The 26,294-nt window shown below is 45.9% G+C and overlaps 1 protein-coding gene across 1 annotated transcript; it reads left to right on the forward strand.

Annotated features, from left to right (window-relative positions):
• Positions 1 to 5,237: 5,237 nt before the first annotated feature.
• On the forward strand, positions 5,238 to 24,744 carry tle3a (TLE family member 3, transcriptional corepressor a). Its single transcript, XM_084016929.1, has 21 exons — positions 5,238 to 5,818; positions 6,298 to 6,452; positions 6,989 to 7,089; positions 7,322 to 7,385; positions 8,706 to 8,750; positions 12,934 to 12,996; positions 13,208 to 13,312; positions 14,948 to 14,977; positions 16,830 to 17,039; positions 18,949 to 19,071; positions 19,569 to 19,619; positions 19,714 to 19,866; positions 20,340 to 20,472; positions 20,572 to 20,747; positions 21,199 to 21,272; positions 21,346 to 21,595; positions 22,000 to 22,247; positions 22,374 to 22,521; positions 22,642 to 22,792; positions 23,016 to 23,092; positions 23,379 to 24,744. The coding sequence occupies exons 2-21, from the start codon at positions 6,429 to 6,431 to the stop codon at positions 23,484 to 23,486; spliced, it is 2,334 nt and encodes a 777-aa protein (XP_083873055.1). The 5' UTR covers positions 5,238 to 5,818; positions 6,298 to 6,428; the 3' UTR covers positions 23,487 to 24,744.
• Positions 24,745 to 26,294: the final 1,550 nt, after the last annotated feature.

Consider the following 26,294-nt stretch of genomic DNA (forward strand, 5'->3'; position numbering starts at 1 on the left):
GGGCTCCATTCTCCGTAATTGGTTAACCCATTTGCGTCTTTGTTAAGGGGACGAAAATACACTGATAGCAGTAACCTTGGGACTACACACTCGTAGATCAATCACTCTGATCATGTGTGAATAACTGATTCCTAAACTATTTACTGATATGAAGGCTGCTGAACAGAGCAGTGGAAGTACATCTAAGTACATCTGCTTGAGACCAATACTTCTGCTACTTTGCTTTTTTACTCCACTACATGTATGTGTCAGCTGTAGATACTTTCCAAATTTAGGAAACTTTTAACTTTAACAATTCATTTTATATTCGTTTGCTGTGACAGCTGTCAAATAAATGTAGTGGAGTATGATGTCACGATAAGCATATGCTAGTTTAACTCAAACCCACAGGTGTACTCAGTTACTTTTCACTTACTTCTTCCCCCAGCTGACGGTGACGTGTCGTGGTGTAGATGTAGAGTTGATCACTTCAGTAGATGCTCCTATACTCTGACCTGTCCTGTTCAGCAGAGCTCATCATCCTGGTCGACTGCTGGGCTCATGAGCAGGGGTTCCAGCTGGAGGAGCTCTCTGATCTGCTGTCAGACGGCAGCCTCACTCTCCGCTGCCCTGATAACTTCCTCAGCTCTCTATTATTCTTTTCTACCCAGTCAAGCTTTTTTTTCCTCTCTCCTCCCCATCCCCTAGCTCTGTCTCTCCTTTTCAACTTAATAATGGAATCAAGTACCCCTCCAGAGCAAGCAGCGAGGCTGGCTGCTGGTGTAGGGAGCATTTTCAGCGAGCATGTGTCAGTCAGCAGGTATAGGAGCACTTGTGGAGTCAATTTAGCATGGAGGAGTGGAGCTACATTACTGTGTGCCAGGAAATATGAAATGCTCCTCAGTCAGGCAGAGATTTCTGAGATACTACACAGCTCACATTGTCATTATGTAGCTCTGCTCACCATTCATCACACCCCGCTATTAATTCATCTCAGCATTGATCTCCACAAAGTTGCTTCTTTGTGTTTCTCACCATTGAGGCTTTTCTCTGCCGCTCACAGTGACATCTCTGCTTGATGTCAGGGATGTGAGGGTGAGAGAGTCAGCCAAGCAATTCAGACTCTGACCTCAGCAGCAATTGCACTTTTCTTGCATGGGCTGTTACCTTGACAACACATTTCCTTGCTACTTTCTTTCAGTCATGTGAAGTCCTTCCCATGCCATGTGAATGTAATCATGGTCCATAACTGAATTTAGGCCTAAAGAATATTTTTAATCACATTAGCCGTTTAGCAAACTGGATTAGACTAACACAATCTCTGTAGGTCTTCTCAATCAACTGGTACCATTGATCCTCTGATCAGTTTAATCTTTTCATAGCATTTGTGCCCAGAAGGAGACTGCCGGCGGGAAATAACTCCCAAACAGAAATGGTGCCGCTATGCCTTTCCCGAGATGAGATGGTCTGTTCAACAAGCTCTATCGTCTCTCTGAATTCACGATTCTGCACTGAGGGCTCTGAGAGAAACATGAAGTTTAGAAGGGCTTCCAACATCACCTCTCTGAAAGAATGCTGCTGAATGTAAGTGGATAAGAATATAACTGGCAGCTCTCCAGCCCTGCTGTGTGTGGTGGACACAGAACAACAACAACACAGCCAAACAACAACTCCGTGTTGGAGGACGAGGCCGTATGAGGAGGAAGGTGTTGGTGGATCAGCTGCGTGAGTCCTGCTGGTTACAGATTGAACACGGAGCAGAGCTTCGGAGGCTTTCTGTGTTTTCCTTTCACTGTGCATCAGCAGCGCATGTTGTTTCCTGGTTTGCTGACTTGACACACTGACTTATATAGGACTAAACTGTAATTGAAAGATGAGGACACCATAGTTGATAGTAAAATAGATCAATTAAAGACCAACCAATAAAAGCTTGAGACAGTTTTATTGTCACCCTGAGTCGTTCTTTAAATGTCGTGTCAACTTTCACTTGTAGGTTAGCATGTTCAAGCGTTGACCAAGGCCTAGTTACGTTTTATTTGAATAGATGTGAACGTGAGTTCACTCCATAATTTGAAGCTTGCATCATCAAGGGTCTTGGGAAATATGGACACATAATAATGTTGGTAGATGAATTAACTATACATAATGCATTTTAGTCATCATTTTCAACCCTTCTCTATCTATGTGTCTAATTTTAGCATGTTAGGATCTTACTGGCAGAATGCAATTACCTTTGAAATGTAACAGTGACTTGCAATATGAATGTGGAGTATGTTTCGGAAGGATAACCCTTCCAACTATAAAATAATTTGGTGCATTTTGGAGATATAATAATAATAATAATAATAATAATAATAATAATAATAATAATAATAATAATAATAATAATAATAATAAATTAAATGAAATCATTCTGCAGGAAATTAGCAAAAGTGGATTATTTACATGAAACAACATCAAACTAATAATGTAACTTTTGTTTCCAGAAAAGAAAAACACACTTTTTAATCTAAAACATTGCCTGAGTTTTTCCTACTTTGACTTAAAGAAAAATCACACACACAGCAAAGTCCACCATGCAGTTACATGTGTTGTTATTAATGTCTGTAGTCATGTTTATCACTGAGGGGCCGTTGATAGCAGAACTGTTATGTCCTCTTCAGCCAAGGCCAAATTACAGCTCCAGATTCCTGCCAAAGACCTCATCTTTTCTGTTTTGAGATGCTCTTTGTGTCTGCATTTTCCTCCTTTTGATAAGACTTTCATCCTGTTTTCATTGATTACTGCCTGATGAGTCAACCTGATAATACAGTACAGGCAATCCATCTTTCCACCACGCACTGTGGGCCCTTTGTTGCAAGGAATGTGTGTGTGTGTGTGTGTGTGTGTGTGTGTGTGTGTTTCTCCTGCCTGGGAATGACGTGGCTGTAATACACAGCGTGCGTGTGTTTGTTTGTGAAGTACGTCTGTGTGCATCTCCATGTAAACAGCATCCCAGTACCCTGAAGTGTAAGTCACTGCAATACAAACCCAGCCTTTGTAGTAACAGGGCCCTCATTTTCTGCTTCATGAACAGGAAAGTAAGCCTGCATGAGAGAGAAAAATGGCCCAGTGGTTTATTAACTACAGGTCACATTAATGAGCCAAGGCGACGTAATCTCTAAATACATCCAATATAGGTTGGAGATTAATAGTTGCACCATATCGTTGATCTTTGCCTTGTTCTGGGGCTGCAAAACCACCTCAGTGGAGTATGACCAATGTTTCTAGAGAAATGCGTGCAGTGTGACGGTTATAGCCACCTTTTGGACAATAAGCACCGTAGCGATTGTTATGTGGAAGGAGCAACATATTTGCACCCTGGCTATATGCGTGGAAAGTGAGTTGCTCCTCAGTTCAAAGTGGCAGGAGTGAGGACAATCCCTGCTCTGTCAAGAATTAGAGCCACCTCTGCAAATAGGCCAGTGTGTAATGCCTGAGGGTGGGAGTTTCACTGAGGCTGGGGTTTCCGTGTAAATAAACAGTGTGGGGGTCTCAGTGGACGGAGGGCCCCCTCTCCCTGGGGTTTGGCCCGACCTTTTGTTGCCTTTAATCCAAGCACTCTCTATCGAAAAGCTTGAGGGGGTGCCTGTTTGAGATTAGGCTGCCAGCTCTTGTGTGTGCTTGAGTTTCTCACAGACTGCCTCCATACTTTTGGAAATAACACAGTTATCCCACATCCTCAAGGTGGCTGACAAGAATGACAAGTAAGACCACTGCTGGGCAATCTCAGAGCGTAACATGACAAAATTACCTTAGTATTCCCCCTAAAAAAAAAAAAGGCTGCTATATGTATGTGCAATATAGTCTTTATACATAATAGAATTCATTTAGATTTGATCGATCTACAAAACCATTACTAAATTCTGTGTTTTATAAAATTACATATATATATATATATATATATATATATATATATATATATATATATAAATTGTCCTGTATCTTGCTAATTGAACAGCTTTGAGTGTGTTATACATTTAAATATTGGATGTAATATAATCCGGCTGCTAGTTTTGTTTGCATCTGGCTGCTCTTTTTTCCTTATTTCACGGGCTCGTTATCACATCATACAACCAATTTCTGTAGCGCCTTTAAAAACAAGACTCATTGTCGTTTTGATTGTGGAAGCACTGCATCCGACCGTGTACGCAACATAACATTAATATCACAGTCGGGGTTAACATCAGAACAGGTTGGATTGGCCTTTGTGATAAAAGCTAAACAGGAACCTTTTGTCTGCTCCTTGCGTAGGCCCATATGCAAAGGAAAAAACTACAGGTTGTAATGTTGCAACTGTTTGCATGCTTCCCTTCTTCCTTTGTTTAATGTAGGCTCTCATTACCACGTGGTGGTAACAGATTGTTTGAACTGGAGAGAAAAGCCATTCGAAGCTAATTAAGCAGCCATTCCAGGCTCTATTCACAGGCAGAGGACCGAGGAGCACAGGCATTTGTCAGCGCTTGACCCCGCGTGGTATTGATTGACAACGCTGCTGCTTGAATGACAGGCTCGGCGCCGCCGGGCCAATGGGAAGCCGGCGAGTAAGTGCACCGCGCTGCCATTGGACGAGGAGCCTTAAAGCCGCAGAAGAGTCCCACGTGGGGCAGAGTTGAACCTTCAAAACAAGGCGGAGAGGCAGCGCTCAGACATGGCTGATGTTCATATCAGACAAAGGCAATCCTCTCGCTGCTCTCCCCGCAGTGCAACTGTTACACAGACGCTGATAGGTTCGGCGACGTGTTGCAAGAATCTCGACATGTTTAAAGCCGAAACGTCGAGACGGCCCCGTGGCTTTAATTCGGTGGATATCGTCGATCGATTGGTCATTATTGTGTCCTTCACGGTGTGTTGGGGGTGTGAGGGAGGGCGTTAAACCCCCACATTTCTTATTCGGGCCGTTACTTTCGATGTTTCATAGTAACATCGCTTCACATTTTTATAACCGTGTTTTACAAACAAGCTCCCATCTCCCCCTCCTTCCCCTTGTATGGTGATACCAATTCAAGAATGCTTGTTCCACCGCTCCTCCCTCCGCGTCCCGCTGGTGGTGGTCTCACCCAAAAAAAAAAAAAAACATCTTCAACTTTATTCGGGCGCTTAAAAAGCAACAGCAAACACCCCTAACGAAGCGCGGGCGTGGAGTTTGCGCTGTCTCTCCCAAATGTGGATATCATCGTCGGCACATCAATGCCCGCTCTTGTTGTTGTACATGGTGGGACGGACCGATGATGCCTTGTGGATCCGCCGGGATGATGTCATGTACCGTTGCACCCCACGTGGGGGCCGTCGCTCTCCGATAGGCAGATGTGGTCTTATTCTTTCCGAGTAATCCGATTGGACAGATAGGCGCTTTCACGGCAGTTCAGCCCTGCTGCCTGTGTGTGGCAACCGGGGTAAACTGGACAACTGGGGGGAAACGCGAGATTGTGGAGAGAGAGTACCATGTTACGCTTTTAAAGAATCTCCAACCTCTTCGAGTCGGAAGACAGATTTGGAAGCATATATGGGTTTTTTTCCTTCTTCTTTTTGGGATTAACCAGCCGCGAAAGGCGCACATTCCTCGGAGGAACGCGACGGAAGAATAAAGTAGTTTAATCGAGCCCGACCGCACCGAAAATTTTCTCCCAACTGCTCCCCCAGTCTGGTCCGGCTGGGTGCGCTCCGGAGAGAGAGGATGCTTGTCGAGATCCGCGTCCACCACGCTTACAGGAGGGATTAAGCGCATGAATTATAGCCGACTCTGGGGTTTTTTTCTTCGGGAACAAAAGTCGGACTGACGGTTAGGACGCGCGGACGGGTACGTATTTACCAGAGCTGGTGATTTCTTCTGTTTTCTCCAGTTTTTTTCGGGGCGTTCGCTCAACAGCGCACCGTTTTCCATCGCCTTCCGCGGACTCGAGCAGTAGGTGGAAGCCAGCTGATGTCGACCGTGGCCGGCTCGGAGACGTCCAGCGGCGGGGCTCTGCTGCTCACACACATCTCTCCAGATTACAACCAAGCAAGCATTTCACAATTTGACGGAGATTTAAAAAAAAAGTAGCGTCTTTATATGGTCGATGTTTACATCAGTTTTTACATTTATTTTTTACTATATCGAGGGTATCGCTGACCGAATAAGGTCACCAAAGACCCAGTGTTGCCTTTCTGCCCGGCTTTAACTGCCTGTAATAACTGGAACTAGTTTGCTGTTCGGACTACTTATTAGCAAACACTGTATTGTGCGTGTTTTTGTTCTCGAGTAAAGATTAAACCGCGTCATTTTTTTTCTCAACCCAGAGATTTCGGCGACCTCCCCTGCCCCCCAGCACCACCTCTGCCCGCTGAGACCGGTGTGGCTGTGAGCACATTTCAACCATTTTGCCAAAGGACCTGCACACTGGAGAGATAAACAAAGGATACATTTCAACATGTATCCGCAAGGCCGACATCCGGTAAGAAGCGCTTCCTCTATATACTTTCTACGGCTCACACACGTTTATCTGACGACACTGATGGCGACAATGTTTCCTCACTCCCTCAGAAATCTGCGTCTCCCCCCTTTAATGCAGCTCAATCAAATCTATACGGTTACATCACCACGCGTTTATGCCACCCCAGAATATGCACTTAGTGGTAAACGGATGCAGATGGCTCGCATGCCTGGAGATATTTACTCAGCCATATTCACTAACATATGATACCACCGCCGAATACCGGGACAGGTGCGGGTTTGAATTCGATTAGATTTCGTTTTCGGTGTGAAAGTCCTATTTGTGTTGCTTGTGGGGGTGTGTGAAGTAGACCCACCTCTCTGGTGTGGTCATGTCTCACTGCAGAGGAGATAGGATCTGGAAAGTAGTCTAATTTCAGAACTGTTCTTCTCCCTTCAGCAGCACAGTGCAAAAAAAAAAAAAAAGAATAAAACTTTCTCCTATGACTGGACTGATGTGATTTTTAAATATATATTTTTTTACAACCTTTCTTTCAGGCTCCACATCAGCCCGGTCAGCCTGGCTTCAAATTCACCGTAGCAGAGTCTTGTGACCGGATTAAAGATGAATTTCAGTTCCTGCAAGCCCAGTATCACAGGTAATGATTACACGACTACCACCAAAGTATGACGGTGTCAATATTTACTCTTCATTCAATAACAAAGGTTAAGTGTAATATTTGGTTGCCGAATGAAACCTGCATGAATGGGGGAAAAAAATACAGCAGTTTTTTCTTCTCTTTTTTCTCCTCTGCTGTCAAGTGGTGTTAAGTGTGAGTGAGTTATTGAAGCGATAGATGCCCGAACTTGACACCTTGCCTTCTATTTTAGTCTTAAGGTGGAGTACGACAAGCTGGCCAATGAGAAGACAGAGATGCAGCGCCACTATGTCATGGTAAGATTATGTTACAATAGGGAGCAATTATGGTTCCAAATTGCAAGGCTTGTTGAAGATCTAGTTGGGGTGGAGCGAGACAGGCTATTGTGATCACCTGCATGGTGGTTAGGCCGGCTTGAGTGTCAGGTACGGGCCTGTGAATGGCCCCCGGGGGGTTTGATGCAGCCGGTTGTTACCGAGGAGCTCTTCCTGACAGGCAAGCGGCAGCGGGCTGAGGCTCCATTATAGCGCGCCCCTGATCTCCAAGGGTCGACTGCAGCGGTGCCCTCTGTGTGTGCTGATCTGATTATTCTCCTAGGAGACTCCACGCTCACACATATGCATGGCCATAAATTAGGTGTGAGCTGACTGTGGAGGGCCCAGAGCAGTGTGTGGGAAAATGAACCACGGCAAACAAAATGGAGGATGTGGAACCTGCTGCAGTTTGTAAGCCTTATTTTCTGCGTACACCTAAATCATCGGCTTGTGTTTGACCAGCCTTTTAGCAAAACATAGGCATGCGTATGACGCAGGAATCTAGCTCAGACATGATGCAATCAGGAGGTTTCTCCTGTGGCAGTGTACTCTGTTGTCCAGGTAAACACACCGGGCATGACTTAAACCAATACGTGCCGGCTTAAGTTCAACATTCTTTTCACAGGAAAACAACATGTCAGTCTGACAGGGAGGAGGTTAGGTAAACATGTAGGGAAGTATCCCACAGCCAGCGCTCGGTGTCGGGTTTCGCTACGGCTGTGGGACTCTGATCTCAGACAGAATGGCTCTCTTGTTTGAGAGTAATTTTCGAAGAAGCTAATGGACTGAATAATGCATTGGCCTCATCAAATAGACGCTGACTGGAAAGCCATTTTTGCCCCGGCTGCCACTTGTGGGCTCCGCGGATTACATTTCAGCCAGGCGGACTGACCCGGCTTGGAATATCAAGAGTGTTGAGCAATCGCAATATGCTAAGTAAATAGACATCCAGGAGATCTGAGGGCTTAAGAAGGCGATCAATGAATCTAACCCTATCTTTGGTGCCCACACTATAAACAACAATGCATTGATTTATTGGCTATTTGCTGCTCGAAGAACGTCTTTTTTCTGTTAGATTTTACTTTATCACGTTTGCCAGCAGAAACTAGATTATATTCAGCTTTCAATCATAGTGTTTAAGTGGTGTTGTGAGTAATTCATTTGTATTTGTGGCTATATACAGTATGCAAGCAACATTGAAATGATGATTGAACAAAAGCTACATTAAAAGTAATTTCATACATGCATTAAATGTCCTTTTTGACGTCATTGACCACAACTGAATATTTGCTTTCATTTCAGTATTATGAGATGTCCTACGGGCTGAACATAGAGATGCACAAACAGGTACGTACCATCATGTTCCTCATATCTTGCAGCTCAGTGGGTTTCCACGGTGTCAGGGGATGTCAGACCCAGGAGGAGCCTCTCGTAGGCTCTGAAGTGAACGGAGCATTGGTAATGGGCTGTAAACAGAAAGATCTACTGCACACAAACAAGCCAAAACAATTGGAAACTTGTACCACCGCTTGTACAATTGCAGTGATCCTTTAAAAAAAAAAATGCCTGTGGTGTAAAAACTGGCTTTGTCTCAGCCTTTTGATAAGATTAAATGTAGACTTTGGCAGGCTCGGCCTTTGACTTAATGATTAAAGCGAGAGGGTTGCTGATGGGTCAGTGTTTATTTTTAAGATGAACAGTAATTACAAGAGAGGTTTCAAAAGTCCTTTTAATCACGTATTGTGCATTATCTTATCAAAAGATCCCATCCTGTATTGCTCCACAGATCGCACTGATGCTCGCATTGTATGAATGAGTAATCTGGAGATTCCCGTGTGTGCTGCTCTTAAACCAGTGAGGCAGTCACCTCTCCTGTGACTGCCTCGCCTGGTTAATGACGGCGTTCAGGGCATGGCGGATTTGTGTGGTAGGGTGATCCATCAGTGTCTGGGCCGTGTGTCACACTGCCACATGTCTGTCAGGACTCAGGCCGCTCTGATAGCTTCTGTCAGGCACTTATCGCCCAACAGAGGGAAGAGAAGGGGGATGGGAGCCGGAGACAAGTTGGAGAATAGAGCCGGGGGAGGGGCAACAGCCCAGCTCTGTGTAAACAGGTTAATCGACTGATCCATTTTAGCGCCTGACTTTTATCAGGAACCTCAACAGAGCTGATGGAAGCACTTGAATAATTCATCAGTGGGGCCCTAACCTGCTGAATGGCGTGTTTGTGAGCAAACAGTGTGGGCCCCCGTCCATGCAGCTACCCAGCTTCCAGCTCAGGCAGGGGAGGAGGAGGAGGAGGAGGAGGAGGAGGAGGAGAAGACAGGGAGTGGTTAACAGCCAGGGTGGGGATGGATTATTGGATGCACATAGGCATATTATTTTCCTGCCAGGAGATTTATTCCATAGTGAGGAAATCCATTCCTCTAACTGTTCCTTTTTCATTACCGTGCAGGGACACATAATTCAGATTTCAGAACACACACACGCAGCCACAGCTCGGATGGACTGTTGTGGCAGCGTTATCTGATCCCTCTCTATCAGCCGTGACAGTATGTAGATTCATATGGCTAATTTCTGCTGTGTGATGTCAGCCAGTAATTGCCATCATCTGGCGCTTGTTTCCAAACGCTGCGCGGGTTCTGGGTTTTGGGAGTTGGTTAAGGCTCAATCAGATCTGGCTGTTACCTGTAGTCGTAACACGGATACGAGGCACATGGCTGCGGGAATAATTTGCTAAGTAGCAAACTATCTGCCGTACCCGGGGCCAAAACAAACTTGGTCAGCCGGCGGACTGTCTGCAATGTTTCGTACGGAAGAGATGTGCAGTGAAAAGTGGTGGGAGAAACCGCGGCTCTCCAAGCCGCAAACGCTCCCATATCCCCAATCTGTCATATGTGACTCAACCGGAGTGTAATAATTACAGGGTGTGAACGGTTGAGTGTCAGGTCCACTTATATAAAGAGAAAGTTATTGTGTTTTAAGATATGGCGTGGGGGAGAAGGTTATGGTTCCATGCTGTTTCTCTTCGAATAAGGTTATTGTTTTAAAATCGCAGCTATCCTGCTGCGGCTGACAAGCTTAATCATAGTAATCTCATGCATCCATTTAGTCATGCTTTTGGCCTTAGTCACATCAATACAAATAACTTCAAATGCCAAGTCGGAATTTATTCGGGACTTGCGTCACATTAACAAAGGCTCCGAGGCTTTGTGTAACATCTCGGTTTAGTGGAAACATGTCATCTCCTGGCTTAGATGAGCCTCTAGTGAAGTGCTAGTCTAATTTTCGTCCTACTAGAAAAATCAAGAAACGGGCGATGCTGTCATCTCCAACAAATTGGCGGCCCTCAAAATAGACTAGTCGAGTATTGTTTATAGAGGGCTCATGTGACCAGAGCCGCCAGTAGTTTTCCCTCTGAATTTAATACTCATCAGTGTCTCGACTCCATTTTCCCACTGCTGATAGCAACAGGCGAATACCTTTCTGCACACCATTGACAAGCCAGCCGGAGAGTGCTCTTAAAGTGGTGCTACACTGGTCCGAGTACCTGTAATTGTGTAGCGGCAGCGCAAAGCTGGCCTCTCAAGGGCCAAGCTGTCATCTACTTAAAGTGACAACAGCCTCATTTTTATCTGCCGGCAGAACAAAAAAAAAGTCCTCCCAACACTGCACTGTATGTGCCCTGACGGCAGCGCTGAGTTGGTGCCTTCTCCGTGTATTTGCATGTTGTGTTGTGAGGGTGTAGAGGCTGCCGGTTGTTTAGGGCACAGTGGATCACTCACCTCCTGACCTCTCCCAGCCAGCTGTCACCATGACACTAAGCTACAGAGGAATGGACTGTGCGCTCAAGGCCTTTTTACAAATCCTGTCAAATGTTTGACTGCTATTGACATGGCTTATCTCTACAAACATGGATTATACAGGCTGTGGCTTTTCAACCATTTCTGAGGGTGTTCTTGAGCACTTACGACGTTGCATTTATACTAATGCTGATATAAAACCTGTATTTAAGTCTCTCAGTGCTTTATTGGGTGTAGGTCACATCGAGTGTGTGTCAGCAGGCTGGAGTTCAGTGTCTTTCGTGTCAGCAGACCGTAATCAAGTTAGTCAAGTCCGTTTTCTCTTAAGGACTGTTGTAGTTTCTTCAACACATGCTACCATATGTTTGTCTCGGATCCCAGGCGTTACTCTGTCTCATCTTATATTTCATCTTCAGCATGTTTGTCCTGCTGGCTTGCCCCACTAAGTGGCTATCCATGTTGAAACCTGGGTCAGCAGGTCTCGTTCTGTTGGACATTACTCTCCGATCTCTCTGGCTCTGGACAGAGGTAATACGTCTGGCTGCCAAAACGGCCTGGCATTTCTGCCATGTGTAATAAATAAGCTGGCGGTCTGCAAAGTACATTGTGTGTGCTGCTCCAAATGAAAAATCGGGAGAAAATCCCTGTGATGTGTTTGTGTTCCGCAGTGGCCTTGGGTTGAACTGCAGCTCATAAATTCCATAGATGATGTAGCTTTGGCACTGTTATTTTTCTGCTCCCAGTGCAGAGCTTGAACCTGAGAGTCTCATCTCCCATCCACGGAAGGAGGAGGCGGAACAAGCCGGCTGTGCAGTATTTTTTTTTTACAAGGGAGGGGGGGCCTGTCACACCCACTCTGCACACCTCCTCCCATTGCTCTTTTTATCCGCCGTTCATTTGCTACGTTCATGTGATCGACGGGCTGAAAATCCAATTTAATGACCTGCCTCCAAGCACGTAATATGATTTTAAAGCCTGTTACGGTCAAGCAGAGGTGCCATTTGCATAATGATCCCGGCAAGATCGGGCTGCCGCCGTTGCCATGGCAGTTGGTAGACAAGCAGAAGAATGGAGGCAGGGCTCTGTGGATGGATGGGAGGGTGGGAGGGTGGCGGGCTGGCCTGCTGATTGCAGTGAGAAATGGCCCGGGCTTCCGTCTTGGAGAGGGCAGAGCTGTAGCACACCACACTCTTTAACGTTTACAGGCTGGTAGTTGTCTTCAAATGGCATTGGTCATAGAAATGAGGTGCATTACCCTCGAGGTCATTATGGTTTGTAATTTTCGCTCAAACTGCAGTTCTAACCCTTTTATTGTAATGGGCCTCCACTGTCACATGTAAGTAAACAGTGCAGTTTGGTCCGCGGGCCTCCCTTTCCTGGGGTGTGGTTGTGTGGTTTAACTCTGAGGTTAACTGCAGGACAGCGGAGTTGCAGATGAGGGGAAGGAGGGCAGAGTGAGAGAGGATCCTCTCAACACGGCAGCACTCTGCCTGCTCATATCCGTTTAGCTTGGAGTGCACTCTCAGCACAGCTGTGCTCCATCCCCCTGGGCTCTCCTAATGTTTTAAATATTTCAAATGTCAATATCACGCTGTTTAGAGGATGTTGAGTCAAGCAGTTCTGATTGCCGCAGTAATTGACTTAATCGGTGCAAACATTAAAGGCGGGGTTATATGAAGTCACTGTTTCATACTTTACCGTAATTTTGCTCCTCTTTTGTTTTCCAGACGGAGATTGCCAAACGACTCAATGCAATTTTAGCTCAAATTATGCCTTTCCTGTCGCAAGAGGTGAGTTTCGAATGTACTAAAATAAAGTTGCTTATCATCTCCTGTATTCTAAAGATACTCCTTCGAAAATGGTCGGGTTAAACCATTTGGAGAAATTGTGTGTGGCCTTTGCCCAGACTTTTAAAATTGCAGCAGCACTTTGAAAATGAAGTGTAAAATTCCCTGATAACTTGGCATGGCCCACTAATCTTCTGTACATGTCGTCCCACAGCACCAACAGCAGGTTGCTCAGGCAGTGGAGCGGGCTAAGCAGGTGACTATGACTGAGCTGAATGCTATCATCGGGGTACGTGGACTTCCCAATCTGCCTCTAACCGTGTGTATACCATTTTTATTCCTTTATTTGACCTGTATATATGTTGATGACTAGCTATTAATCATTTCCCATGTCAGTGTCTAATTTTGCACCATGTATTCTGAACTAAATGTTCTAGACCATCTGCTGTCACAGTCCTCAATCAAATAGGCTCATTTGTTTTGTCCTATTTAGCTCTATATTCTTCACCGATATATTCAAACTGTATACAGCAAGTGTAGGTCTCGAGAGCGGGTCTGGTGCACCAGCCTCGGTCTCAACGGCGTCTTCACTGCCTTGTTGTGTGTTTATAAATGCGAGCCTGAGAGCTCTTGAGATCCCCTTCGCAGCCTGTATTGCTTTAATTGGCAAAGGTTTTAACGAGGAGCCTCATCCCTCACTGCTGACCTGGAAAGCTGTGGGAATTAAAAGGCTGAGGGTGAGCAGAACACAGCCAGCGCTGCAAGCTAGCTGAGACAGCGCAGACAGCAGTCAGCCATCACGGGGCTCTGCTGCTGCTGCTGTTTGCACAACGCAGCACTGAGCTGTAATGTATGGTGTTCGTCACTGCTTCAAAACACCATCTGCTCCCCATTGATCAGCTGTACTCACCCTGCCCCCCCCAGAACAGAAGTGATTGGTGTCGCCCTCGATCCGGAGCTCAGGCTGGTCTTATTACTACAGTTGAATCTTGCAGAGTCTTTAGCATGCATAAGAGGCTGCCCCCAAAAGGCCGACTTGATGACTGGAGGCACATATTGGAATTCAATTAATGCCCCCTTGGTGACCTTTTGTTCCAGGGTAATTGCTCCATAGAATTTGCCTGACTAGGTGTGTTGAGGTGATGGAAAGCTGCTTGTTTTTTGTCTGTTGGCTTGAAGCAGATGTTTTATTCCACTACCACTGAAACGGAGCAGCTGCAAGTTGCAGTTGTTTCTAAGAAAAGCTCATTTGATTTGTGGCTCCTTCCCGTGTATGTGATTTTCACACGTGCTTTGATATTTGTGCCCAACTTTCCCTATGATTCCATGTTAGCCTGTAGCTGTAGCGTAACGTTTGTATCATTAGAAGGCTACATTTGATCAAATGTCTGACGAACCCATTCATGATTTGAGTATATGGGCTGTTGTATGAAAGAGTCAGGCCCCCACACACGTTACTTAGGTTAGTCATGTCAGAGGAGGTGGAAATGTAGCTTCTGTATGTTTTACGAATACCTTCCCATTAGTTATTCATTGAGGAGAAGCTCTGTAGGCATGCCAAAATTCTCATGCATATTGTAAAGCAAGGTGGGGTGAAAGAGTGTGCCAGGCAGACAGGCAGCATCCAGGAGCCAGCTGCATACTTTATTGATGGGGCTGAGGGCCATTAATAGCATGCATCTAGGGCAGCTGCTTGCGTTGAGATGAACCTGACTGGTGGCGACTCCTGTTTGATTAGAAAACACACAAAAAAATTCAAGTAGTTCAGATAAGCCCACCTCTCTCCCAGCGACTGGCCACCTGTATACAACCACACAATGGCTTTGTTTTCATAGGATGTTAAAGTAAAAGTGATCTATCTTTGTCTGTAACACCATCCATTGCAGTATATAATAATGGAAAGAGGGCTTGGAGAGCAGCTGTTGCCCTGACCGTTTTCTGTCCTCCTTTTCAGCAGCAGCAGGCTGCCTACCCGGCTCTCATGGTCAGTGGCATCCACATATACCTGTATGTGCCATGCTGTTGTTAATTGACTTGGTGTGTGTGCACATCTGGGCTTAAAGGGCTTGTGCATGTTGCATGGCACTTTTTTCCAAGTGCTATGCATTTCACTGTTGCTAGTGTAGTTAGTACACTAGAGACTAATACATTTGCTCAGTTTTGCCTGGGTGTGTGTGTTTTTTTTTCTTTCTGTAGCTCCAAAAAAATGAAAAGAGAAGGTCTTTATCTTGGAATATTAAATTAGAGGAAATAGGCCAGACTCCTTTCTTTATTTATTATTGTCTTCATTTATGGCCCTCTAATGAGGGCTCTTGCTGATCAACCATGCATATTACCCATCAGTGCCTCATTAAACACAATGAGCGAGGATGGCTCTCCCCTGCCAATGAACTAGCTCCTTAATTTCCCTCATGGACACTCTCTCTCTCTCTCTCTCTCTCTCTCTCTCTCTCTCTCTCTCTCTCTCTCTCTCTCTCTCTCTCTCTCTCTCTCTCTCTCTCCCCCTCTCACGTTTTGTAATTGGATTGACATCTGCCCTGTGGAGCAAAGGACAAGTTTAAAAAGTTAAAAACACTCACTATTTTCCAACCTAGCCATGATAATGCAGATGCAATTAAAACAATCCCGTTTTAGAAGTAGGAGCCGTTTGTGGGACCTACGACTGAATATCTAATAAATATCTAATAAAAAAAAGTACATTTAAATGCTCCCACTGAGTAAATGTATTTTTAACTATGTGTTAGGCAGGGCCACCACGTGGTGTTGTGTGCCGTACCAACGCCACAGTCATTACAACGTGCCTAATATTCCTGAAATGGCCATAAATGGTCACTGATTGAAGTCCGTCTTGTAAAACAGAGGAGGTGCACGCTGTTACAGCAGCTGAATTATTCAGCTGGCTCGTAGACGGGTAATAAATTGCTGATGTTTTTATTGGTGTCTCAGCTAAGTATTATTTAACCTTGCTTTAAACTGCTTACTTCCATGCTGAGTGCCTTTTAACTCCCATCCATTTCCCCGTGCGTTTCAAATATTGATGGTGAATATTGGAGGGTTGACTGAGTGCCAGCATGGGACCCCTGGACCTGGCTCCCACAGCAGGCTTCCAGACGCACACACACACACAAGCACAAGCACAAGCACACACACTCATATACTTAGAGTGAGAGGGAAGGAGTGCCAGCTTCTGGCACTTAATGTTCCCTCAGTCTCTTAAAGTACAAGTGTGCAAATGATTCATGTTCTGTTAATCCAGGAACATGAATATGAGAGGAGTAAATAGACGCTGGTTGTGTTTTTGAAGTGTTTAAAAAGCAGGTAGTTGTTTAGCCCATAGGCTGACAGATTCCTACAGTGCTTCATGTTCCTTAAGAGGATTGCTTAACTCACTGGGGGCACAGGGCGGCCGTGGTGCTGCAGTTTAAATGCACTACTTTACCTGATGTGAAATGATTCAAACCTTGCTTTGCTGTTTGTCATTAATGTGGAATGAAATACGTTTCCGTTTAATTTCTCCGCCACACTATGCACTACTAACGCTGTGCGATTGAGTGTCTCTGCGACTCATGCATTAGACGTGTTGAGTAGTTGATCGTCCGTTACTTCTACTCTCCTCGGCACAGATCTAGGGCTTATGCCACCCTGGACTGGTATGGAAATAGCACTGGGGGGGGTGGGGTGGGGGGGTTTTGCTGTCGCATCCTGACAGTAATAATAGATGTGTGAATGCGCTAATATCCAGGGTTTAACTGATCAGCCTCATGTTTAGTGTGTGGTTTGCCATTTCCCTCTGACCCACTCGGTGTTTGTCTGTCTATCTCCCTGTCTAATTACAGCAGCAGCAGCTCCAGGCACAGCACCTCTCCCATGCAGCTCACGGGCCTCCGGTCCAGCTGCCACCTCACCCCTCAGGCCTGCAGCCGCCCGGCATCCCCCCTGTGACGGGCTCCGGTTCGGGCCTGCTGGCACTCGGCGCCCTGGGCAGCCAAGCCCACCTCCCAGTGAAGGACGAGAAGAACCACCATGATCTGGAACACAGAGGTGAGGTGTTAAACCCGAGCCATATGGCCGTTCCTGTGCATTAGCTGGTTAACCAGTTTATGTAGAAGAATTCAAACGTATATTAATTATAACATTATTTCATAAATGTTAAGCAGGGGAAAAAAACAATTAAGTGCGGAGTGCTTCTCACTCTCTCGAGCAGAATCGCAGGGCCCTTAGGTGAGGAGCACATCCTGTCTGTTCACATTCTGTCTGGGTAATGAGCTGGTACATTCCCAGCCCATGACTGCATAAGCTATTCAACAGCTCCAACACACGTTGTTAAGAGGCCTTGTGCCCTGCAGCTGATTCTCACACGCTCAGCCAGAAGCATCTGTTATGATATGCTAACTGACGTGTTTTTCTCTTTGCTCTACTCGGTTCCCTCATCACCTCGGCCGCCATTGTGATGTCTGCGACGCAGAGAACACGGTGAGTGTCCAAACCCGCAAACTATTTCCGTCGCATGCATTGTTGGGTTTCATTGTTCGTCACACTTTCATCTCCGCCGTCAACGGCTGGTAGAAGATTCCTGCCAACAGTGTGTTGCTGCTGATTTCATGCACCGTTGTAATCTGCTGTCAATAAAATGATTAATTGGAAATGAGGCCTGGAATATAAATCCTGGGTGTTTAATCCAGGAGGGAAATGACTGGTATCATGCTGGAGAGATTAGAAGGCCTTGTAATTTCATCACAATTAAAGAAAGACTTTGACTTCCCCTTCTTAAAGGATTTATTTGATCCCTTCTACTGTCTCCCTTGTTTACCAGCTCGCTCCTTCTTGGCATGTGATGAATATTTATGAACGCAAATGGAGTATTGTTTTGTTTTCCTTTTCCTCCACTCTGTCTGGTGGACCTGCTAAAGCGTTTTATTGGAATGGCTGCGATCTCTGATGGCTTGTGATGTGCCTGTGAGATTGTGTTTCTGTAGGCTGGGCCAGCTGAATGGGTGCAGTCATGTCTGAAGAAATGGAACTCCTGTGGCGATTAGCAGGCCTGTTTTGTTTCTGTGCTCTTGTCCCAGGTCATCTGATAGGAGAGTGGTGACTTTGGTTAATGAGTCACGCTAAGCATCTCTTTAAAGGTCAGCCATTATGCAGGCAGTGGCCCTTTGCCCAGACTGCTAGTCCATCGGCCATTGTGCGCTTCTATGGGCTGCTACTGACTTAGTCCATGTTGCTGCTTTGGTCTTCAGAAGAAGGCACAGAGGGAATCAGGAGAACTTGGCAGTTTAGGGGCAAATGGCAAACTCCTGTGAAAGCCGCTGGACACCGGCCTAGTTCCCCCCCCCCGTTCCGTTGCCGTGTGGAGTGAGCTGTTCCAGCTTGTGTGGGCAGGCGGGCTCCACGAAGAAGCACCAGTCAGTCCCACGGCGCCATGCCCAGTAGTAGGATATAGATTCTCTGTCTTTATCAGAGCTCAAAGCCCGAGCTGACATGGTGCCCAAGCTCGCTGCGGCAATCAATGCCCACAACATACAGTTTCTCCCTCTGTCCGTGTCTCTCTCTATCACTCACTCTCTCCCCCTCTCTCACGCTTAGCCCGACTGACTCCAGAAAAAAGGCCCTCTGTTCGGCCACGACACACTGCTCACGTCCCTGTGAGGGTGTTTGTTGTCCGGTTATGAGGAGGAGGGAGCCCGGCTCAGAAAACAAGCCCTCCTCCTTTCAGTTCAGATAACGGGCCGTTCTGTTGTTTGGCCGGGAGCAGGCTTGTGTGTGAGATTGGCCTTGGCTGGTGTCAGGGTACGGCTTGGAGCTGACCTCCAGCTGCATTTTTAAGAGTCTGCAACATCCATAGTTGTGTGAATGGGGCATTTTTAGTGTTTGGATTGGCAAAGTGTGTGTTGTCCATGAATTTGTAATGAATGACTGAATTGTAACAAAGTCTGTTTGGTCTTCTCTTTGTAGAATAACTCCGTATCGCCCTCCGAAAGCTTACGCACAGCCAGTGAGAAGCACCGCAGCTCCTCTGACTACAGCTTGGACTCTAAGAAACGCAAAGTGGAGGAGAAGGACAGTTTGAGCAGATATGTAAGTCATTAAAGGATTAGTTCAACATTTTGGGAAATCTGCTTATTGCTTCCCTACCGGGATCAAGATAATAGGGTTGATACCACTTTAGTCTGTCCGTTAAATATGAAGCTACAGCCAAGAGTTGGTTATCTTAATTCATCCTAATGACTGGAAAGTGGGGGCAGCCGCTAGCCTGACTCTGTCCAAAGGTTAAAAAGCTAACCAATTAACGCCGTTACATCTTGTTTCTTTAATCCATACAAATTCCAAAGTGAAAAAACAACACAAAGTGGTTTTATGGGGGGGTTATATTTTGGCCAGTCTTTGCTAGTTGCCCGGCAACCTCATTGTGACTCCAGGAAGTAACCGCTCCTGGCTCTTCCAACTCTCAGCAAGATTCCCCAAAATGTCAAAGTACTCCGTCAGCCCTCCTGTGGTCACAGACCTATTTCAAAGGTTTCATTGGTTGAATAAATAATTTGTCTCGATGACTAATTTGCCAATTATCTTTACAGGACAGTGATGGAGAGAAAAGTGATGACCTGGTGGTGGATGTGTCTAATGAGGTGAGCGCAGCAGCTTGTAATTGTAATTGGCATATCGACGTGCAACGAGATGAAGCGATTACATAAACACCAATCTATTGCTGTGTTTCTCCAGGACCCTGCCACTCCGCGGGCCAGCCCCGCCCACTCGCCACCTGAAAACGGCATCGACAAGCCCCGCCCTCCAAAGAAGGACACGCCCAACAGCCCTGCATCAGTGGCGTCGTCTGGAAGCACCCCATCATCCAAGGCCAAGGAGCTCAGTCATGTAAGACACCAAGAGTTATGACCAAACTAGGGCAGAACGGGTTTAAATGAGAATTGCAGAGAGAGTAAAGGGATATGTGAAAATAAATCTAGGACGTTTTCCGCAGTGGATTAAGAATGGCTGTCGGTGCTTTAAGTGCATGACTAAACGTCAGGGATAATATTGTCCCGCATCAGGATCAGTCAGGTCTTCTCTGTTAATAGCTCAATGTATTTAACTCCTCCAGGATTTTCCCCCTCTGCCTCACTAAAAGATTAAAGCCAAAGCAGTAAGGGGATAAAAACGGCCCCATCTCCATTGTGACCATAATAGGTTTTAGAATAAATAGCAGTTTATGAATCTGTAGGACTATGAGGGTTGTCAGAATTAGATTGGATTAAGTTCAGTTTGCTCTCAAATTGTCAGTCTGCACAGTGCCTGGTATCCAGGATTGTGATTTTTTGAATCTGCTTGCTCTTTGGTTCCCTCGACAGAATGACAAATCCTCCACACCAGGCCTCAAGTCCAACACCCCCACCCCCCGCAACGATGCCCCCACCCCGGGCACCAGCTCGACTCCTGGGCTCAGACCCATCCTGGGCAAACCACCAGGCATGGAGGCTCTAGGTTGGTAGCACTCTTTCCTCGCTAGCAACTGTGATCATTATATTTCCATTCTCTCCCAATATACTGTTACCAATACCCGTCTCCTGTTTTTGTCTGTAGCAGCCCCAGCTCTGCGTACCCCTCTGTCCATCGCAGGCTCCTACCCTACCCCCTTTGCCATGATGGGCCATCATGAAATGAATGGAGGCCTCACTAGTCCTGGTGTTTATGCTGGTCTGCACATCTCCCCGCAGATGAGCGCTGCAGCAGCTGCAGCCTATGGACGCTCCCCCATGGTAATATCCTTTCCTGCCCTTTTTTATGCCGCTGTATTTGGGATGACCTAAAAATCACTGCACATTGTTAAAATAGTAGTTTGACATTTTGAGAAATACACTTTCTCTAGCCTGGAATCGGTTGAAACGATCAATACCGGTCTCTTAAAGGTTCCCGGTGGAGTTTTAGACCTCTAGTAGCACCATGTCCCTGTTTTCTCATGCACACACACAAGGATTATTTTTTAATTTTTGGACAAAGGACAAAGTCTAACTGTTTCCCCCTATTTCCAGTCTTTATGCTATGCTGTGCTATGCTAACCCACTGCTGGCTGTAGCTTCAGTATTTAACGGAACAGTTACCAATCTAACTCAAATTTTCCAAAATGTCAAGCCATCCCTTTTAGGATGTCCTCATTGTAATGTCGGTAACATATTTGTTGTTCAAGGTTTCCATCTTGATATTTTTCAGGGGTTTGATCCTCACACCCACATGCGAGCTCCAGGACTTCCAGCCAGCCTCACATCCATTTCCGGTGGCAAACCGTAAGTGTCTCGCCAAATGTGTCGTTTAAAGACAGCAGGAATATAGACCACTAACGCATATCCTCTCCATCAGGGCTTACTCCTTCCACGTCAGTGCAGACGGTCAGATGCAGCCCGTGCCCTTCCCGCCCGACGCCCTGATCGGCCCGGGTATTCCACGCCATGCCCGTCAGATCAACACACTGAGCCACGGCGAGGTGGTCTGCGCTGTTACCATTAGCAACCCCACACGTCATGTCTACACTGGTGGCAAAGGCTGTGTCAAAATCTGGGACATCAGCCAACCTGGCAGCAAGAGTCCCGTGTCCCAACTCGACTGTCTGGTGAGCACCGCTGCTGATTTGTGTACATATCAACATTTTTCTCTTTTCTTTTTTTTTTTTTACACCTAGTTCTGTTTTCATTCCATTCACAATGGAATGATCCTTTGTTTTATCCTTTGATGACCACAATGGCAAATACAGTTTATGCTTTCACTCGATTTTTGTGTAAAATAGAAGAAATTACTTGCAACAACAAAGAAAAACATCACCAAGTAAATGTTTTAACGTAACTCCAAATGGGTTAGGGTTAGGGTTAGGGTTTAAACTCCAAATATAGCAGGCGGTGGCTTGGCTTGTTATGACAGAAGGATTTTCATCCTCTCTCCCACCGACTTGTTCCTAAATCTCTCCCTAGCTCCACTGACCTGAACATGTATTGATTCGCTTTGTCCTCTGTGCAACAGAACAGGGATAACTACATCCGCTCCTGTAAGCTGCTGCCTGATGGCCGCACATTGATTGTTGGAGGCGAGGCCAGCACATTGACCATCTGGGATCTGGCCTCTCAGACACCCCGCATCAAGGCAGAGCTCACCTCCTCGGCCCCGGCATGCTACGCCTTGGCCATCAGCCCCGACGCCAAAGTCTGCTTCTCCTGCTGCAGTGATGGAAACATTGCCGTTTGGGACTTGCACAACCAGACTCTTGTTAGGTTGGAAGAAAACACTTATTTGCACTGTGCGGGCCTTGGCCACCACAACAGGATTGCTGTTTGTGTGAGCAATTTCAAAAAGGGGCCGTCAATAAATGTTTGTATGCTTTGTGCCTTTGATTGCAGGCAGTTCCAGGGTCACACGGACGGCGCTAGCTGTATTGACATATCCCATGACGGTACTAAGCTGTGGACAGGCGGTCTCGACAACACTGTTCGCTCGTGGGATCTGAGGGAGGGTCGACAGCTGCAGCAGCACGACTTCACTTCACAGGTAAGACCCCCGCAACATGGAAGGGATGGATAACATCCACACACATCCAGACTCTTAGTGGAGGGGAGTTTCCTTTTAGCCCCAGAGCTGTCAGTAATTTCTGTTCCGTCCAATTTCCAGATCTTCTCCTTGGGCTACTGTCCAACTGGGGAGTGGCTTGCTGTGGGCATGGAGAGCAGCAACGTGGAGGTGCTCCACCACTCGAAGCCTGACAAGTATCAGCTCCACCTGCACGAGAGCTGTGTCCTTTCCCTCAAGTTCGCCTACTGTGGTATGAACACTCACATAAAAGGAGGGAGAGATAATGCTGACTGTACTTACTGCAATGGGGCCTTAGCTTGTCCTACTTTATGAAGTGCTAAAACTACAGTGCCCTTTGTACAGACTGAATGCCTATTGTGTCTTGAAGGTTACCTGATAACTCTTCATTTGTAGCTATTTTTACACCACTTCTTCGCCCAAGGAGGCCTGATTACGCTGTTGTTTCTTTGCAGGTAAATGGTTCGTAAGCACTGGGAAGGACAATCTGTTGAATGCTTGGAGGACTCCTTATGGCGCCAGCATATTCCAGGTATGCAGATCAATACGTTCTGTCTGCAGCCAGTCCAAAAGTATACACAGTCGTCTCTGAGGGGAAGGGCACAGCGACCGCTGTCTGACAGGACTCTCCTCTCAGTGAAAACTGAACCGGAATTATTGACCTGACAAAGAAGTCTTTTTTGAGGGGCATCAGGCCAGAACTTGATGTCATTGCAATCTAATCTTGCCCTGTAGTCAGCTGTAGTCAGCTGATCTTCTTAAAATGTAGATGAGAATGTTAACCGCCTCCGAGACTAACCTGTTTTTATCTCCTTCAGTCCAAGGAATCCTCGTCTGTCCTGAGCTGTGACATCTCGACAGACGACAAGTACATTGTGACAGGCTCTGGTGACAAGAAGGCCACTGTATATGAAGTGATCTACTAGAAACAGACTGCTTTGGATCGGAGCATGCCCGTGCTCAGGAACAGTAGACTCTTCCTCCATCTACCTTCTCTCACACAGACAGCATGGATGTTGCCTGAATTCCTGGGGTGGATGGGCAGGAAGTTTGGCAGTGCCAGACTGGAGTGGATGTCGGTGCCGCCGTGGCCGTGGACGCTGTGACCTTTGGCTCTGCCCTTCCTCACTCACATAATTAACACTTGTACAGCAAGTGCAATTCCCAAAGGCACTAAGAAGAAAATAATGTCTTGCTGTTTTTTTTTTTCTGTTTGTTGGATATTTTTTTTTTATTCGTCCTTTTTAATGTGGAGATAAAGTTCCATGACACAACTAGAAGCGGCGCTTCGCTCTGGAGCTTCTCTTGGAGGTCCTGTGAAAAGTGTACATAATGGAGTAATAAAAGGCCTTTTATAGATTTATATTTTGGTGTCCAGTTACGCTTGTGATGGTTCTTTCTTGTTCTCTTCGTGATTTTCTGTCCCCACTAGGGATGGAAATTAGATTAGGACTTTGTAAGAAGATATTCTATCTCAGTTTTTTTCCCCTCCTGCTTTTTTTTTTCCATGTTCGTTGTCCAGAATGACCTTTTCGGAAATCTAATTTGGATTTTTTTTTTCTCCCTCACAATGGCGTTTTTCTTCGCTATTTGCTGTAACACAGACGGATTTTAGCTGTGGAGAATTCTGGAAAGGCCCTTTTTTTTCAGACTGGATGGAGGAGGAAAATTATGGTTTCCAGTTTCATCTAGCCTTTGGCCCTTTTCAAATTCAACTTTATAATGAAGGTCCATCACTGAACACTGGCTGCTTTCAGTAACATTGAAAAGGATAACTATCACCCGGAGGACTCGTGGGTTTCATGGAGAAGCAGCTATGAGTTGAGTTCAGTCTGTTGACTCGGCTATTGTATCTTAATTTGTCCACTCAGCAAAGTTTAGTCATCAGTCTAAGAGTTAATAATTGCCTCTCTCGTTTGACTCTCTGTGACTGATGTACGAGACTTGCATGGTTACTCATAAAGGTGGCCAACAAAGCCATTACCACATTTGACATTTTAGGATCCTCTGTTTTTTTCCCCCCAGTATTTCAAAATGTTCGACTACAATCTTCTCATAGACAGGAATGGTCTCTGCATAAACACACACTAGACTGTGTTGCGTACACGTGTCATCGTCCCTAAGGATTGTACAGTTGGCAGTTGTTGATAAATCAATAAACTGTTTTTATATAAAAAAAAATAATTATCTTGGCTGAATTTCTACAGTGCTGGTGCCTTGCTGCTGTCGCATATTTTAAAAGAGTGATTGGATATCTTGGGAAATAAGTTGATTTGTTGTCTTGCCGAAATAGATGAAAAGATCGACAGTGCCCCGAGGGCTCGTGTTCAGTAAATATCAAGCTGCAGCCAATTATGTTATCAGCATAAGATCAAGATTGAGAACAGAGAGAAATGGCTGAAAAGTAAAAAAAAATCTGCAGCTCTAAACCTGTTGTCTTGAATCTCGGATGGCACGCTGATGTCAAATAGAAGAGAATAGAGAAATAGCCCAGCACACACCCCATCATAAAACCCTCAATGTGTTGTTTTTACACTTAAATATTTGGAATAAACAAAGGGTATAATGTGTTAATTAGTGAGCTTTAAATGGTGTTGGGCTGGCAGGTGTTGATAGCTTTGGACAGAGCCTCTATCTCTCTGCATTTTAGATTTATGGATCATTAATATTTGGTGGGACGGGGAGTGTAAACCAGTTAAAGTAGGAGCTGACTGTGCCAGGTACGAAGGGGCCTAAATACACTGCAGGTATTGACATGCTGAATGTCTCCCGGTTTGAATGTTAACCACAAATGTGTCCTCAAAGTGTACATTGCCCTGTGTGCTGCTTGTGAGGGCTTTGCTCTAGTCTGCATCTAATGTTCTCTGTCTGCTGTAAATGCATGCAGATATATGACTCGACAACTGTTTGGGGAGAACCAAAGTCCGGGTGCAGTTGGAAAGGCTGCTAGGGACCTCTTGCAATGGCTTTAACTCAGAAAAGTACTGCCGTGTTGCAGCTTTCACAGTGTACTGTAACAAACCGTGGTCACCGTCAGCCACCATCTTTTCTGTACATCTATATATGTTTACAGTGCTGAAACCGCACCGCCGCCTCAGAGTGATACAATTAGGCATTTTTTATGCACTGCCTCTTCAGAAAGATGACGCAAACACTGCTCTCGAGTCCTCTTGAGTGGTCTTTTGGGAGTTGAGTACTTTTGGACAGGATGAGGTGAATGGTCTGGTCCTTCCACTCCAGAGCAAGGCTCTTCTAGGACTCTGTGCGTGAAGCTGTGAGCCCTTCATACGGCGGCCTCTTCAGAGATGTTGTTGTTAGATTATAAAAGCGGGGCCGGATGCTTTCAGCATGGAGCCAGCCGCCGTGCTGCGCTCTCACGGGCTCATTTGGTAAAAGCTATAGTCTTTCTTTTCCCACATTGCTGAAGTGTGTACTTCCTGTGTGCATTTGTAGCTTAAGCTCCTTGCTCAAGTAGAATTTTCTTCCTCACTTAATCAAACAGTGGAATATGTGCAGATGAAAGGTTGTACTTCTGAGTGGCTACTGCTGGACACTGAGGGGGTCATTGTCTCGCCTTCCGCTGATCTACTTCTCAATGGAGGGCTTTCAGCAGGTTCTCATGCAACCCCCTCCTGCCTTGTTCTATTTAGAGGGCGGCTACACGGCAAGCTAAGCAACCAGAGTGTTTTACAGCAGCTCTAAATGTAAGAACATAGTCAAATTCTCTACTTCTG

Source organism: Eutrigla gurnardus, assembly GCF_963514095.1.
Source record: "Eutrigla gurnardus genome assembly, chromosome: 9".
NCBI lineage: Eukaryota > Metazoa > Chordata > Actinopteri > Perciformes > Triglidae > Eutrigla > Eutrigla gurnardus.